Source organism: Bos indicus x Bos taurus, chromosome X (genome assembly GCF_003369695.1).
Source record: "Bos indicus x Bos taurus breed Angus x Brahman F1 hybrid chromosome X, Bos_hybrid_MaternalHap_v2.0, whole genome shotgun sequence".
NCBI classification, from domain to species: domain Eukaryota; kingdom Metazoa; phylum Chordata; class Mammalia; order Artiodactyla; family Bovidae; genus Bos; species Bos indicus x Bos taurus.
Genome location: NC_040105.1, coordinates 46215142 through 46230589, shown reverse-complemented (window position 1 = coordinate 46230589; position 15448 = coordinate 46215142). Strand labels below are relative to the sequence as shown.

Here is a 15448-nt window from a genome sequence, read left to right as displayed (position 1 = left end):
TTGGGCATAATAAAGGAGAGAAACAGTAAGGACCTAACAGAAGCAGGAGAGATTAAGAAGAGGTGGCAAGAATACACAGAGAATCTATACAAAATGTCTTTATGACTCAAATAACCACGATATTGTGGTCATTCATCTAGATCCAGACATGATGTGGTGTGAAGTCAAGTGGACCTTAGGAAGCATTAGTATGAACAAAGCTAGTGGAAGTGATAGAATTCCAGCTGAACTATTTGATTTGAAAAAAATAAAATCCTGAAAGATGATCCTATGAAAGTGTTGCACTCAATATGCCAGCAAATTTGGAAAACTCAGAGGTGGCCACAGGACTGGAAAAGGTCAGTTTTCATTCCAATCCCAAAGTAAGGCAATTTCAAAGAATGTTCACACTATTGTACAGTATTGCTCATTTAACATACTAGTAAGGTTATGCTTAAAATGCTTCAAGCTAGGCTTCACTAGTACCTGAACTGAGAACTTCTAGAGATATAAGTTGGGTCTAGAAAAGGCAGAAGAACCAGAGGCCAATTTGTCACCATTCCTTGGATCATAGAGAAAGCAAGGGAATTCCAGAAAAATATCTGCTTCATTGACTATGCTAAAGCCTTTGACTGTGTGGTTCTCAACAAACTGTAGAAATTCTTAAAGAGATGGGAATACCAGACCACCTTACCTGTCTCCTGAAAAACCTATATGTGTCAGGAAGCAACAGTTAGAACCTTACATGGAAAAGCTGACTGGCTCCAAATTGGGAATGGAATATGTCAAGGCTGTATATTGATTCCCTGTTTATATAATTTGTATGCAGAGTACATCATGTGAAATATCATGTTTGATGAATCACAAACTGGTATCAAGGTTGCTGGGAGAAATAGCAACAACCTCAGATATGCAGATGATACCACGCTAATGGCAGAAAGTGAAGAGGAACTAAAGAGCTTCTTCATGAGGGTGAAAGAGGAGAGTGAAAAAACTTGCTTAAAACTCAACATTCAGGAAACTAAGATCTTGGCATATGGGCCCATCAATTCATGGCAATTAGAATGGGAAAAAGTGGAAGCAGTGACAGATTTAATTTTCTTGGGCTCCAAAATCACTGCAGATGGTGACTGCAGCCATGAAATTAAAAGACACTTGCTCCTTGGAAGGAAAGCTATGACAAACCTAGATAATGTATTAAGAAACAGAGACATCACTTAGCCTACAATGGTCTGTATAGTCAAAACTATGGTTTTTCAAGCAATCATATACAGATGTGAGAGTTGGACCATAAATAAGGCTGAAGGCCAAAGAATTGATGCTTTTAAACTGTGCTGGAGAAGACTCTTGAGAATCCCCTGGACTATGAGGTCAAACAAGTAAATCCTAAAGGAAATCAACGCTGAATATTCATTGGAAGGAATGATGCTGAAGCTCCAATACTTTGGCCATCTTATGTGAAGAGTTGACTCTTTGGAAAAGACCCTGATTCTGGGAAAGACTGAAGGCAAAAGGAGGAGAGGGCGACAGAAAATGATATGGTTAGATAGCATCTCTGAATCAATAGACATGAATTTGAGCAAACTCTGGGAGACAGTGAAGGTAGTCCATGTGATAACAAAGTATCGGCCACAGCTTAGAGACTGAACAGCAAACAACAACATATATCTGTCTATTACAGTGAAAGTTTGAAGGCATTCTCAAAGCACTACACTTTTATTCCCTCACCTCACATTTTATATTTTTGATGTCACATTTTGCCTCTTTTTATTTTATGTATCCCTTAACAAATTAGTATAGTTATAGTTGGTTATTCTACTTTTGTCTTTTAGCCTTCATTGCTTTTTAAGTGGCTAATACACTGCCTTTTCTATATTTGCCTTTACCATTAAGATTTTTTCTTTAATAGATTTTATTTCTATTTATGAGCTTTTCTTTTCCACTTGAAGAAGATCCATTAATATTTCTTGTAAGATTGATTTAGTGGTAATGAAGCTTTTGTGTTAGTAAATGGATTTTCTTACTGTATAGTCTAGGTGCTCTTTATTTTTACTTCTTTGTTTTCATTTTATGTTGGAATATAATTGATTAACAATGTTGTGTTTCAGATGTAGAGCAAAGTGATTCAGTTATATGTATGCATGTATCTATTCTTTTTCAAATTATTTTAAGTTATTACAGAATATTGAGCAGATATATAACAGTTCCCAGTGCTATACAGTAGGTTTTTGTTGTTTATTTTAAATACAACAGTGTGTACATTGTCAGTACCAGACTCCCAATCTATCCCTCCCCAATCCTTTTCCTCTGGTAACTATAAGTTTGTTCTCTAAGTGTGTGTGTCTGCTCTTTAAACTGCTGGGTTTAGGTGAGTCTTTGCTTATGCCCCTCAGCAATATCCCTTACCATGCAAATTGCTACTTCAGAGGTGTGGTTCATGGATATCATGTTTCCATCTTTACTACCTATTTCTATCTGGTCCTTTTATGTGCAGTAACTATCCAATCACCCCTCAAAAATTGCTCTATAAAAATAAAATGAAGTCCAGTTTTAAAATTGCTCTCTATATAGGTGTAGATTTGGTGTATCCATGGGAGGAGGTGAGATCAGGGTCTTCTAATGTCACCATCTTGGACCCTTCACCTCCCAATATTATAATTTAATCTGTATTTGTTGATCCAGCTGTGATGGCTCAATATGCTCCAGCACAAATGAGTTCTGCTTGCCATAACTCTTTTCTCCTCTGAAACCTTCCTAGCCAAGAAGTCTCTTAGAGATGATTTAGTCCTACTCTTCTCCATCCTCCATTTTATGGATAGGTCACTAAAGGCCTAGAGAGGTATAGACTCATAGATAAGTCCAACAAGTCACCCTAGAGCTGGTCCTGGCATTCAGTTTAAGAGGGCTCTGGTTGAAGGTTCTGGCTCTATGAATACCTGAATATTTTAGTTTATCCTTTTTCTACTTGGCTGAAAATTTCTCAAAGAAGGAAGCTAACCCATTCTTCTTCTTCTGCCTGCCTCTACAGCTATGGGTGAACCAGGAGGATGGGGTAGAGGAAGGGCCCAGTGATGTTCAGAATGGGCACCTGGACCCCAACTCAGACTGCCTCTGTCTGGGCCGGCCACTCCAAAACCGGGACCAGATGCGGGCCAACGTCATCAATGAGATCATGAGCACCGAGCGTCATTACATCAAGCACCTAAAGGACATTTGTGAGGTAGGCCCAACTCTGATGGTCCATGTGAGGGCCCTTAGGATAAGATAGAGAACACTTCCATGAAGAAATGACAACCTTCCTGGGCTATACCTGTGACAGTCCCAAGGTGTTAGAAAAAGTAACTGGACTGATCTAGACTCTGTTCAGTGGATGAAACTGCTCCCTTGGGATTACTCTCCCTCTGTTTACTTCTCCCCTTTTTGCTATCTGTTTGTCTAACTTTCATATGCATATTCATATTCTCTCTCCCCCCCTCCCTCCCTTCCTCTGTCCCCTCGCTGGAATCTCTATCTGTATCCTCTTGGCTTCTGATCCAGTTGTTGGCACCCCATGTAAGGGCCTGACTTCATTATAGCACACAAACATTTCGGTAAGCCAGTAGTTTACAAACTTGAAAGTACACCAAGGTTCCTGTGCAAGCTTGTTAAACATGTCAGAGTTCTTATTTCTTGTTTTTTAAATTGGGGTGTAGTTGCCTCACAATGTTGTGTTAGTTTCTGCTGTATAACAAAGGGAACCAGCCACATGTATACATATATCCACATGTATACATATATCTCCTTCCTCTTGGAACTCTCTCCCAACCTCCCCTCATCCTTCCCATCTAGATCACCTCAGAGCACTGAGCTGAGCTCCCTGTAATGTATAGCAGTTTCTCACTAGCTATCTCTTTTACACATGATAGTGTATTGGATTGGGCAAAAAGTTCATTTGAGTTGTTCTGTAAGGTATAAGGGGAAAACCTGAATGTACTCTTTGGCCAGTCTAATATGTATGCCAATCCCAATCTTCCATTTTATCCCACCCCTCTCCATGCCCCGCTGCATGTCCACATGTCCTTTCTCTACATCTGTGTCTCTATTCCTGCCCTGCAAATAGGTTCATCTGTGCCATTTTTCTAGATTCCACATATATACAATGATATACCATATTTGTTTTATTCTTTCTGACTTACTTCACTCTGTATGACAGACTCTAGGTTCATCCATGTCTCTACAAGAGATCCAACTTCATTCCTTTTTGACTGACTAATAGTCCATTGTATATATACACCACATCTTCTTTTCCATCCATCTGTCTTTGGACATTTAGGTTGCTTCCATGTCCTGGCTATTGTAAACAGTGCTACAATGAAGAATGGGGTGAATGTCTTTTTGAACTGTGGTTTCCTTATGGTATATGCCCAGTATGGAATTGCTGGGTCATATGGTGGTTCTGGGGCTTCCCTGGTAGCTCAGCTGATAAAGAATCTGCCTGCAATGCAGGAGACAGCAATTTGATTTCTAGGTTGGGTAATTCCCCTGGAGAAAGGATAGGCTACCCACTCCAGTATTCTTGGGCTTCCCTGGAGGCTCAGATGGTAAAGAAACCTCTTGCAATATGGAAGACCTGGGTGTGATCCCTGGGTTGGGAAGATCCCCTGGAGGAGGGCATGGCAATCCACTCTAGTATTCTTGCCTGGAGAATCCCCATGGACAGAGGAGCCTGGCAGGCTACAGTCTATGGGGTCATAAAGAGTCAGACATTACTGGGTGACTAATCACAGCACAGAACTGTGGTTCTGTTTTTATTTTTTAAGAAACCTCCATACTGTTCCTCTTAGTGACTGTAAAATCTTTTGCACAACAAAGAAATCCATAAACAAGATGAAAAGACAACCCTCAGTGTGGGAGAAAATATTTGCAAATAAAGCAACTGTCAAGGGAGTAACCTCCAAAGTACACAAATAGCTCATGCAGCTCAATAACAAAAAAACAACACAATCAAAAAATGGGTAGAAGACCTAAATAGGCATTTCTCTAAAGAAGATATGCAGATAGCCAAGAAGCACATGAAAAGATGCTCAATATTACTAATTATTAGAGATGCAAATCAAAACCACAATGATGTATTACCTTACACTGGTAGAATGGACATCATCAAAAAACCTACAAACGATAAATGCTGGAGAGAATATAGAGAAAAGGGAACCCTCTCGCATTGTTGGTGGGAATGTAAAGTCCTTGTTTCTGTAGTGCTGCATAGTAGAACTTTTTGCAGTGATGAACAAGTTGTATATCTGTAGTCCCTATTACAGTAGCCACTGGTCAACCATTTGTGGCTGCTGAGCATTTGAGATGTGGCTAGTATGACTGAGAAATGGAATTGTAAATTTTATTTCATTTTAATTTAAATATCCACATGTAACTAATACCAACAACAACTGCATGTGAAGATATTAAGGCCAAGGACTTTGGGCCTTAACTTTCTTCACCTAAACTCCTTTTCTCACCCCGTCCAGGAAGGTTGAAGTTTATCTTCTTCCACTTCCTCAAAGCAATAATGTAGGATAGAAACAACAAGGGCTCTGTAGACATGGAGTGCTGGCTTTCACGTCTTAACTTAGTCACTAATTAACTTGTGGCCTTGAAGGTGCCCTTTACTCCTATAACCTTTGATTTTATGATTTCTCCAGTGAGTTTCATTTTCAGTTCAGTTCAGTCACTCAGTCATGTCCAACTATTTGCAACCCCATGGATGCCAGGCTTTCTTGTCAGTCACCAACTCCTGGAGCTTGCTCAAACTCGTATTCATTGAGTCAGTGGTGCCATCCAACCATCTCATCGTGTCTTGTCCCCTTCTCTTCCTGCCTTCAATATTTCCCAGCATCAGGGTCTTTTCCAATGAGTCAGTTCTTCACATCAAGTGGCCAAAGTATTGGGGCTTCAGCAGGCATTAAAGAGAATGAAATAATGCCATTTGCAGCAACATGGATGGATCTATTTATTGTCATACTGAATGAAGTCAGACAGAGAAGGACAGCTATCATATGACACATTGATATTGTGGAGGCATGGGTCGACAGTGGCCTGACACAGGGCCAGGGGCACTGAATACAACAGTACTGGCATAAGCCCTTTTGAAGGAGGTTACCATTACACCATTCAATATCACAGTAATCCAAGTCTATGACCCAACCAGTAATGCTGAAGAAGCTGAAGTTGAACGGTTCTATGAAGACCTCCAAGACCTTTTAGAACTAACACCCAAAAAAGATGTCCTTTTCATTATAGGGGACTGGAATGCAAAAGTAGGAAGTCAAGAAACACCTGGAGTAACAGGCAAGTTTGGCCCTGGAATACGGAATGAAGCTGGGCAAAGACTAAGAGAGTTTTGCCAAGAAAATGCACTGGTCATAAAAAACACCCTCTTCCAACAACACAAGAGAAGACTCTATACATGGACATCACCAGATGGTCAACACCAAAATCAGATTGATTATATTCTTTGCAGCCAAAGATGGAGAAGCTCTATACAGTCAGCAAAAACAACACCGGGAGCTGACTGTGGCTCAGATCATGAACTCCTTATTGCCAAATTCAGACTTGAATTGAAGAAAGTAGGGAAAACCACTAGACCATTCAGGTATGACCTAAATCAAATCCCTTATGATTATACAGTGGAAGTGAGAATAGATTTAAGGGCCTAGATCTGATAGATAGAGTGCCTGATGAACTATGGAATGAGGTTCGTGACATTGTACAGGAGACAGGGATCAAGACCATCCCCATGGAAAAGAAATGCAAAAAAGCAAAATAGCTATCTGGGGAGGCCTTACAAATAGCTGTGAAAAGAAGAGAAGTGAAAAGCAAAGGAGAAAAGGAAAGATAGAAGCATTTGAATGCAGAGTTCCAAAGAATAGCAAGAAGAGATAAGAAAGCCTTCTTCAGCAATCAATGCAAAGAAATAGAGGAAAACAACAGAATGGGAAAGACTAGGGACCTCTTCAAGAAAATCAGAGATACCAAAGGAACATTTCATGCAAAGATGGGCTCGATAAAGGACAGAAATGGTATGGACATAACAGAAGTAGAAGATATTAAGAAGAGGTGGAAAGAATACACAGAAGAACTGTACAAAAAATATCTTCACGACCCAGATAATCACGATGGTGTGATCACTCACCTAGAGCCAGAGATCCTGGAATGTGAAGTCAAGTGGGCTTTAGAAAGCATCACTACGAAGAAAGCTAGTGGAGGTGATAGAATTCCAGTTGAGCTATTCCAAATCCTGAAAGATGATGCTGTGAAAGTGCTGCACTCAATATGCCAGCAAATTTGGAAAACTCAGCAGTGGCCACAGGACTGGAAAAGATCAGTTTTCATTCCAATCCCAAGGAAAGGCAATGCCAAAAAATGCTCAAACTACTGCACAATTGCACTCATCTCACACGTAGTAAAGTAATACTTAAAATTTTCCAAGCCAGGCTTCAGCAATACCTGAACCATGAACTTCCTGATGCTCAAGCTGGTTTTAGAAAAGGCAGAAGAACCAGAGATCAAATTGCCAACATCTGCTGGATCATGGAAAAAGCAAGAGAGTTCCAGAAAAACATCTATTTCTGCTTTATTGACTATGCCAAAACCTTTGAGTTTGTGGATCACAATAAACTATGGAAAATTCTGAAAGAGATGGGAATACCAGACCACCTGATCTGCCTCTTGAGAAATCTGTATGCAGGTCAGGAAGCAACACTTAGAACTGGACATGGAAGAACAGACTGGTTCCAAATAGGAAAAGGACTTCGTCAAGGCTGTACATTGTCACCCTGCTTATTTAACTTATATGCAGAGTACATCATGAGAAAAGCTGGACTGGAAGAAACACAAGCTGGAATCAAGATTGCCGGGAGAAATATCAATAACCTTAGATATGCAGATGACACCACCCTTATGGCAGAAAGTGAAGAGGTACTCAAAAGCCTCTTGATGAAAGTGAAAGTGGAGAGTGAAAAAGTTGGCTTAAAGCTCAACATTCAGAAAATGAAGATCATGGCATCTGGTCCCATCACTTCATGGGAAATAGATGCGGAAACAGTGGAAACAGTGTCAGACTTTATTTTGGGGGGCTCCAAAATCACTGCAGATGGTGATTGCAGCCATGAAATTAAATACACTTACTCCTTGGAAGGAAAGTTATGAACAACCTAGGTAGCATATTCAAAAGCAGAGACATTACTTTGCCAACAAAGGTTCATCTAGTCAAGGCTATGGTTTTTCCTGTGGTCGTGTATGGATGTGAGAGTTGGACTGTGAAGAAGGCTGAGCACCGAAGAATTGATGCTTTTGAACTGTGGTGGTGGAGAAGACTCTTGAGAGTCCCTTGGACTGCAAGGAGATCCAACCAGTCCATTCTGAAGGAGATCAGCCCTGGGATTTCTTCGGAAGGAATGATGCTAAAGCTGAAACTCCAGTACTTTGGCCAGCTCATGCGAAGAGTTGACTCATTGGAAAAGACTCTGATGCTGGGAGGGATTGAGGGCTGGAGGAGAAGGGGACGACAGAGGATGAGATAGCTGGATGGCATCACTGACTTGATGGATGTGAGTCTGAGTGAACTCCGGGAGTTGGTGATGGACAGGGAGGCCTGGCGTGCTGCGATTCATGGGGTCTCAAAGAGTCAGACATGACTGAGTGACTTATCTGATCTGACCATTACACCTAACATAGGTTTGCTTCAGGGAATACAGCCCCCATACTTAAAGTGAAAACTGGATTAAAGATTTATTGAGCACAACCCCGCACATCAGACAAAACCTAGATTCCCCAGAGCCAGTCTCTCACATCAAAGAGCTTCCACAACCTCTTAGTCCTATCTGTCAGAGGTCAGACAGGATGAAAATGACAGTCACAGAAAACTAAACAAACTGATCACATGGATCATGGCCTTGTCTAATTCAGTGAAAATATGAGGCATGCTGTGTAGGACCACCCAAGGTGGACGGGTTATGGTGGATATTTCTGCGAAAACATATTCCCCTGGAGAAGGGAATGACAAACCACTTTAGTATTCTTGTCTTGACAACCCATGAACAGTATGAAAAGGCAAAAATTTATGATACTGAAAGATAAACTCTCCAGGTCGATAGATGCCCAATATGCTACTGGAGAAGAGTGGAGAAATAGCTCTAGAAAGAGTAAAGAATGAACCAAAGTTAAAACAATGCACAATTGTGCATGTGACTGCTAATGGAAGTAAAGTCTGATGTTGTAAAGAACAAAAATGCATAGGAACCAGCAATCAAGGTAAATTTAAAGTGGTCAAACAGGAGACAGCAAGAGTGAACATAGACATTTTAGGAATCAGTGAACAAAAATGAACAGGAATGGGAAAATTTAATTCAGATGACCATTATATCTACTATCCTGGGCAAGAATCCCTTAGAAGAAATGGAGTAGCCCTCATAGTCAACAAAAGAGTCCAAAATGCAGTACTTGGGTGTGATCTGAAAAAAGACAGAATGAACTCTGTCCCCTTCCAAGGCAGACCATTCAATATCACAGTAATCCAAGTCTATGCCCAACCACTAATGCTGAAGAAGTTGAAGTTGAATGGTTCTATGATGACCTACAAGACCTTCTAGAACTAACACCACAAAAAGGATGTCCTTTTCATCACAAGGGACTTGAATGCAAAAGTAGGAAGTCAAGAGATACCCAGAGTAACAGGCAAGTGTGGCCTTAGAGAACAAAATGAAACAGGGCAAAGGCTAACAGAGTTTTGCCAAGAGAATGCACTGATCATAGCAAACACCCTCTTCCAACAACACAAGAGAACACTCTATGTATAGGCATCACCAAACGGTCACTACTGTAATGAGATTGATTACATTCTTTTTAGCCGTGGTTGGAGAAACTCTATACAGTCAGCAAAAAGACCAGGAGGTGACTGTAGTTCAGATCATGAACTCCTCATTGCAAAATTCAGGTTTATATTGAAGAAAGTAGGGAAAACCACTAAGTATGACCTAAATCAAATCCCTTATGATTATACAGTTGAAGTAACGAGTAGATTCAAGGGATTAGATCTGACAGACAGAGTGCCTGAAGAAGTATGGATGGAAGTTCATGACATCGTACAGAAGGCAGTGATCAAAACTATACCCAAGAGAAAGAAATGCACAAAGGCAAAATTGTTGTCTGAGGGGGCCTTACAAATGGCTGAGAAAAGAATAGAAGCGAAATGCAAAGGAGAAAAGGAAGGATATATCCATCTGAATGCAGAGTTCCAAAGAATAGCAAGGAGAGATAAGAAAGCCTTCTTAAGTGATCAACGCAAAGAAACAGAGGAAAACACTAGAATGGAAAGACTAGAGATCTCTTCAAGAAAACTAGAGACACCAAGGGAACATTTCATGCAAAGATGGGCACGATAAAGGACAGAAACGGTATGGACCTAACAGAAACAGAAGATATTAAGAAGAGGTGGCAAGAATACACAAAAGAACTATAGAAAAAAGATTTAATTAACCAGATAACCACAATGGTGTGATTACTCACCTAGAGCCAGACATCCTGGAGTGTGAAGTCAAGTGGGCCTTAGCAAGCATCACTACGAACAAAGCTAGTGGAGGTAATAGAATTCCAGCTGAGCTATTTCAAATTCTGAAAGATGATGCCGTTAAAGTGCTGCATTCAATGTACCAACAAATTTGGAGAACTCAGCAGTGGCCACAGGACTGGAAGACGTCGGTTTTCATTCCAATCCCAAAGAAAGGAAATGCCAAAGAATGTTCAAACTATCATACAATTGCACTCATCTCACATGCTAGCAAAGTAATGCTCAAAATTCCCCAAGCTATGCTTCAACAGTAGGTGAACTGAGAATTTTCAGATGTTCAAGCTGGATTTAGAAAAGGCAGAGGAACCAGAGATCAAATTGTCAACATCTGTTGGATCATCAAAAAAGCAAGAGAGTTCCAGAAAAATATCTACTTCTGCTTTATTGACTACACCAAAGCCTTTAACTGTGTGGATCACAACAATCTGTAGAAAATTCTTAAAGAAATGGAAATACCAAACCACTTTACCTGCCTCCTAAGAAATCTCTATGCAGGTCAAGAAGCAACAGTTAGATCAGGACATGGAACAATGGACTGGTTCCAAATTGGGAAAGGAGTATGTCAAGGCTGTATATTGTCACCCTGGTTATTTAACTTATATGCAGAGTACATCATGCGAACTGCTAGGCTGGATGAAGCACAAGCTGGAATCCAGATTGCTGAAGGATATATCAATAACCTCAGATATGCAGATGATACCACCCTTATGGCAGAAAGTGAAGAGGATCTAAAGAGCCTCTTGATGAAAGTGAAAGAGGAGAGTGAAAAAGCTAGCTTCATTTTACCAAACTCTTAAGTTCATTGAGGAAATTAAGTAAATCTAATATTATAAGTATTTGGGGAAATGTGGTTTTTCTTTCCTTCTTTCCCTTTTCTTCTGTTTGCCTATCCATCCATGCCTCTCTTTTATCTTTTTCTCTTCCTCCTGTCTTCTTACAAATGGTTAATTTTTTTTTAATTACCCTCTAGAATGTGTTAGTTAACATTGGGCATCAAACCACTGATATATCATTCATTCAGCAAAAATTTAGTGGAGCTCTGCTCTTTGCCAGGCCTTGGACATATCTCCTACCCTCAAATTGTTCTGCCCTTGACCAACAGCATATGAATCACCTTGAGTTTTTAAGAAATTCAGAATCTTTAACTCTATTCCAGACATGAGTTCAAATCTGCATTTTAACTAGGTTAACATTTGACTTACAATACATATTAAAGTGTGTGGAGCACTGCTATAAAATGATAATTATCTTAAACTATTTACAATAGCCTGGATATGGAAGTTGCCTAAATGTCCATCATCAAGAGGAATGGATTAATAATTTTGTGGTACATATATACAATGGAATATTAATAAGCCATAAAAAATAACAAAATAATGCTATTTGTACCAACATGAATGGATCTAGGGATTGTCATACTGAGTGATGTAAGTTAAAGAGAAAGACAAATATATGATATTGCTTATATGTGGAATTCTAAAAAAGGCCATAAATGAACTTATCTATAGAACAGACAGTTACAGACATAGAAAAGAAACTTATGGTTTTTGAGCGGTAAGGAGGCGAGGGATAAATTAGAAGACTGGGACTGACCTCTGCACACTACTATATATAAAATAGATAACTAATTAGGACCTACTGTATAGCATAGGGAACTGTACCCAATATTCTGGAATGGCCTATATAGGTGAAAGTGAAAGTGAAGTAAAGTGAAGTCACTCAGTCGTGTCTGACTCTTTGCGATCCCGTGGACTGTAGCCTACTAGGCTCCTCTGTCTGTGGGATTTTCAAGGCTAGAATGCTGGAGTGGGTTGCCATTTCCTTCTCCAGGGCATCTTCCCTACCCAGGGATCGAACCCACGTCTAATGCATCGTAGGCAGACACTTTACCATCTGAGCCACCAGGGAAATGTTCGGCCTACATAGGAAAAGAATCCAAAAAACGAGTCAGTATATGTTTACATATAATAGTCACCTTGCTGTATACCTGAAAATAGCACAACACTGTAAATCAAATATACCCCAATACAAATTTTTTAAAATGATAGCTGTCTTATAAGCTCTAATACAAGTTAGTACATTCTGTTCTTTACTAAGCAGCCAAGGGATAATATATCTAAGTCAGTTTATATCACTTCTCTCCTCAAAACCACTATGAGGTACCATTTCACACCAGTCAGAATCGCTGCGATCCAAAAATCTACAAGCAATAAATGCTGGAGAGGGTGTGGAGAAAAGGGAACCCTCTTACACTGCTGGTGGGAATGCAAACTAGTACAGCCACTATGGAGAACAGTGTGGAGATTCCTTAAAAAACTGGAAATAGAACTGCCTTATGATCCAGCAATCCCACTGCTGGGCATACACACTGAGGAAACCAGAAAGGAAAGAGACACATGTAACCCAAATGTTCATCGCAGCACTGTTTATAATAGCCAAGACATGGAAGCAACCTAGATGTCCATCAGCAGATGAATGGATAAGAAAGCAGTGGTACATATACACAATGGAGTATTACTCAGCCATTAAAAAGAATACATTTGAATCTGTTCTAATGAGGTGGATGAAACTGGAGCCTATTATACAGAGTGAAGTAAGCCAGAAAGAAAAACACCAATACAGTATACTAACGCATATATATGGAATTTAGAAAGATGGTAACAATAACCCTATGTACAAGATAGCAAAAGAGACACTGATGTATAGAACAGTCTTATGGACTCTGTGGAAGAGGGAGAGGGTGGGAAGATTTGGGAGAATGGCATTGAAACATGTATAATATCATGTATGAAACGAGATGCCAGTCCAGGTTTGATGCACGATACTGGATGCTTGGGGCTAGTGCACTGGGATGACCCAGAGGGATGGTATGGGGAGGGAGGAGGGATGAGGGTTCAGGATGGGGAACACATGTATACCTGTGGCAGATTCATTTTGATATTTGGCAAAACTAATACAATTTGTAAAGTTTTAAAATAAAATAAAATTTAAAAAAATAATAATAACTGGAAAAAAAAAAACTTTCCAGTGGCACACCTTTCCCTCCTGAATAGAAGACAAAGACAAAGTTCTCATTATTACTTACAAACCTGTGTGATCAACATTTCCTTACTTCTGTGACTTCATCTCTTGCTCCTTTCCCATGTGCTCTCACTATTTTAGCCACAATGGCCTACTGTTGTTCCTTAAAAAGGCCTGATATGCTCCCCACTCATGGCCTTTCCACTGGCTTTCCCTTCTGCCTAAGGTAGTCCTACCTCAGTTCAGTTCAGTGCAGCCGCTCAGTCATGTCCGACTCTTCACAACCCCATAGACTGCAGCGCTCCAATCTTCCCTGTCCATCACAACTCCTGGAGCTTGCTCTGACTCGTCCATTGAGTTGGTGATGCCATTCAACTGTCTCATCCTCTGTCGTCCCATTCTCCTCCTGCCTTCAATGTTTCCCAGTATCAGGGTCTTTTCCAATGAGTCAGTTCTCATCAGGTGGCCATAGTATTGGAACTTCAGCTTCAGCATCAGTCCTTCCAATGAATATTCAGGACTGATTTCCTTTAGGATTGACTGGTTGGATCTGCTTGCAGTCCAAGGGACTCTCAAGAGTCTTCTCCAACACCACAGTTCAAAAGCATCAATTCTTTGGCACTCAGCTTTCTTTATGGTCCAACTCCCACATCCATACATGACTACTGGAAAAAGCATAGCTTTGACTAGATGGAACTTTGTCGGCAAAGTAATGTCTGCTTTTTAATATGCTATCTAGGTTGGTCATAGCTTTTCTTCCAAGGAGCAAGCGTCTTTTAATTTCATGGCTGCACACACCATCTGCAGTGATTTTGGAGCCCAAGAAAATAAATTTGTTTCTCCATCTATTTCTCATTCTCCCCTACTATAAAGTAAATTCCATGAGGGACAGTTTTCTTCATTTATTTACTGATGCATACTCAGCACCTGGCACAGTAGTTGGCAGATGGTAGATGCTCAATAAGTATTTTTGAAAGTCAGATTTAATTACAAGTGCACATGTGTATGTACGCTTTGGCAAAGTACATTCACATCTTGACATTTCATTTTCATACAGGAAATAGGTTATTATTGTCATAACTATTTTTGAGGTCAGTAGACTGAATCTCTAAGAAACAAAATTACTTTCCTAGAGTTCTCAAATACTGGCCCAGTATAAATCTGTTAAGTCTTAGATGGATTTTATTCTCAACTCTCAAATATCTTGGCCTCTTTTCCCAAATTTCTTGGGCATGGGCTCAGGACAGCAATGCAAGAATTTATCTTTCCAAAAGATGGAGTGTCATTCCCTGCTTTGAGAAATTTCCCAGTCCAACTAACCTAACAAAGTTTTTTTTTGGTGATATTTTAGTTCCATATCTCTTAATTATTCTTGGTGCTGAAGCTAATGGTTTAAATGGGAAATATCTCTTTGCCCCTGCAACCACAGGTGTCAAAGGAACATTTAGCTAGAACAAAAGAAGGGTAGAGAAACATGTGTCCAGCTGGGTCAGAAAAACAATATTTTAGCTCAGGGTTGTGTCACCTCTAAACCAAAAGCTATGAGGAACAATATGATTTATAAGAAAGAATACCAAAACCAGAATTGGGATTCCTAAGTTTACGTCCCACCTTAGTCACTAACTGACTGAGGAACCTCAGGTGAATCTTTTCCATCCTGGAACTTGTTCCCTAATTCTAAAATTAGCAGATTGGAAGAGTTGCTCTTTAAGTGCTGTCTGGATAGTACTTTCTCTGATTCTGTGAAATCTAGGTATGCTCTCACTAAAGAACACTGTGATAGTAATCCATGTTACTTCTGCCTTTTCTGCCATTTTCTCACTGATACCAATGGAGGCATGTCTTACT

At 40.0% G+C, this 15448-nt stretch overlaps 1 protein-coding gene across 10 annotated transcripts in view; it reads left to right on the top strand.

Moving 5' to 3' along the window:
- The window catches only part of ARHGEF9 (Cdc42 guanine nucleotide exchange factor 9), a 420451-nt gene that overhangs the window by 310681 nt on the left and 94322 nt on the right, over positions 1-15448 (top strand). For all 10 annotated transcript variants that reach the window (XM_027535132.1, XM_027535130.1, XM_027535131.1 and 7 more), the window contains one exon: positions 3008-3199. In XM_027535132.1, coding sequence (XP_027390933.1) covers positions 3008-3199 — 192 coding nt within the window. The remainder of the gene's footprint in view (positions 1-3007; positions 3200-15448) is intronic.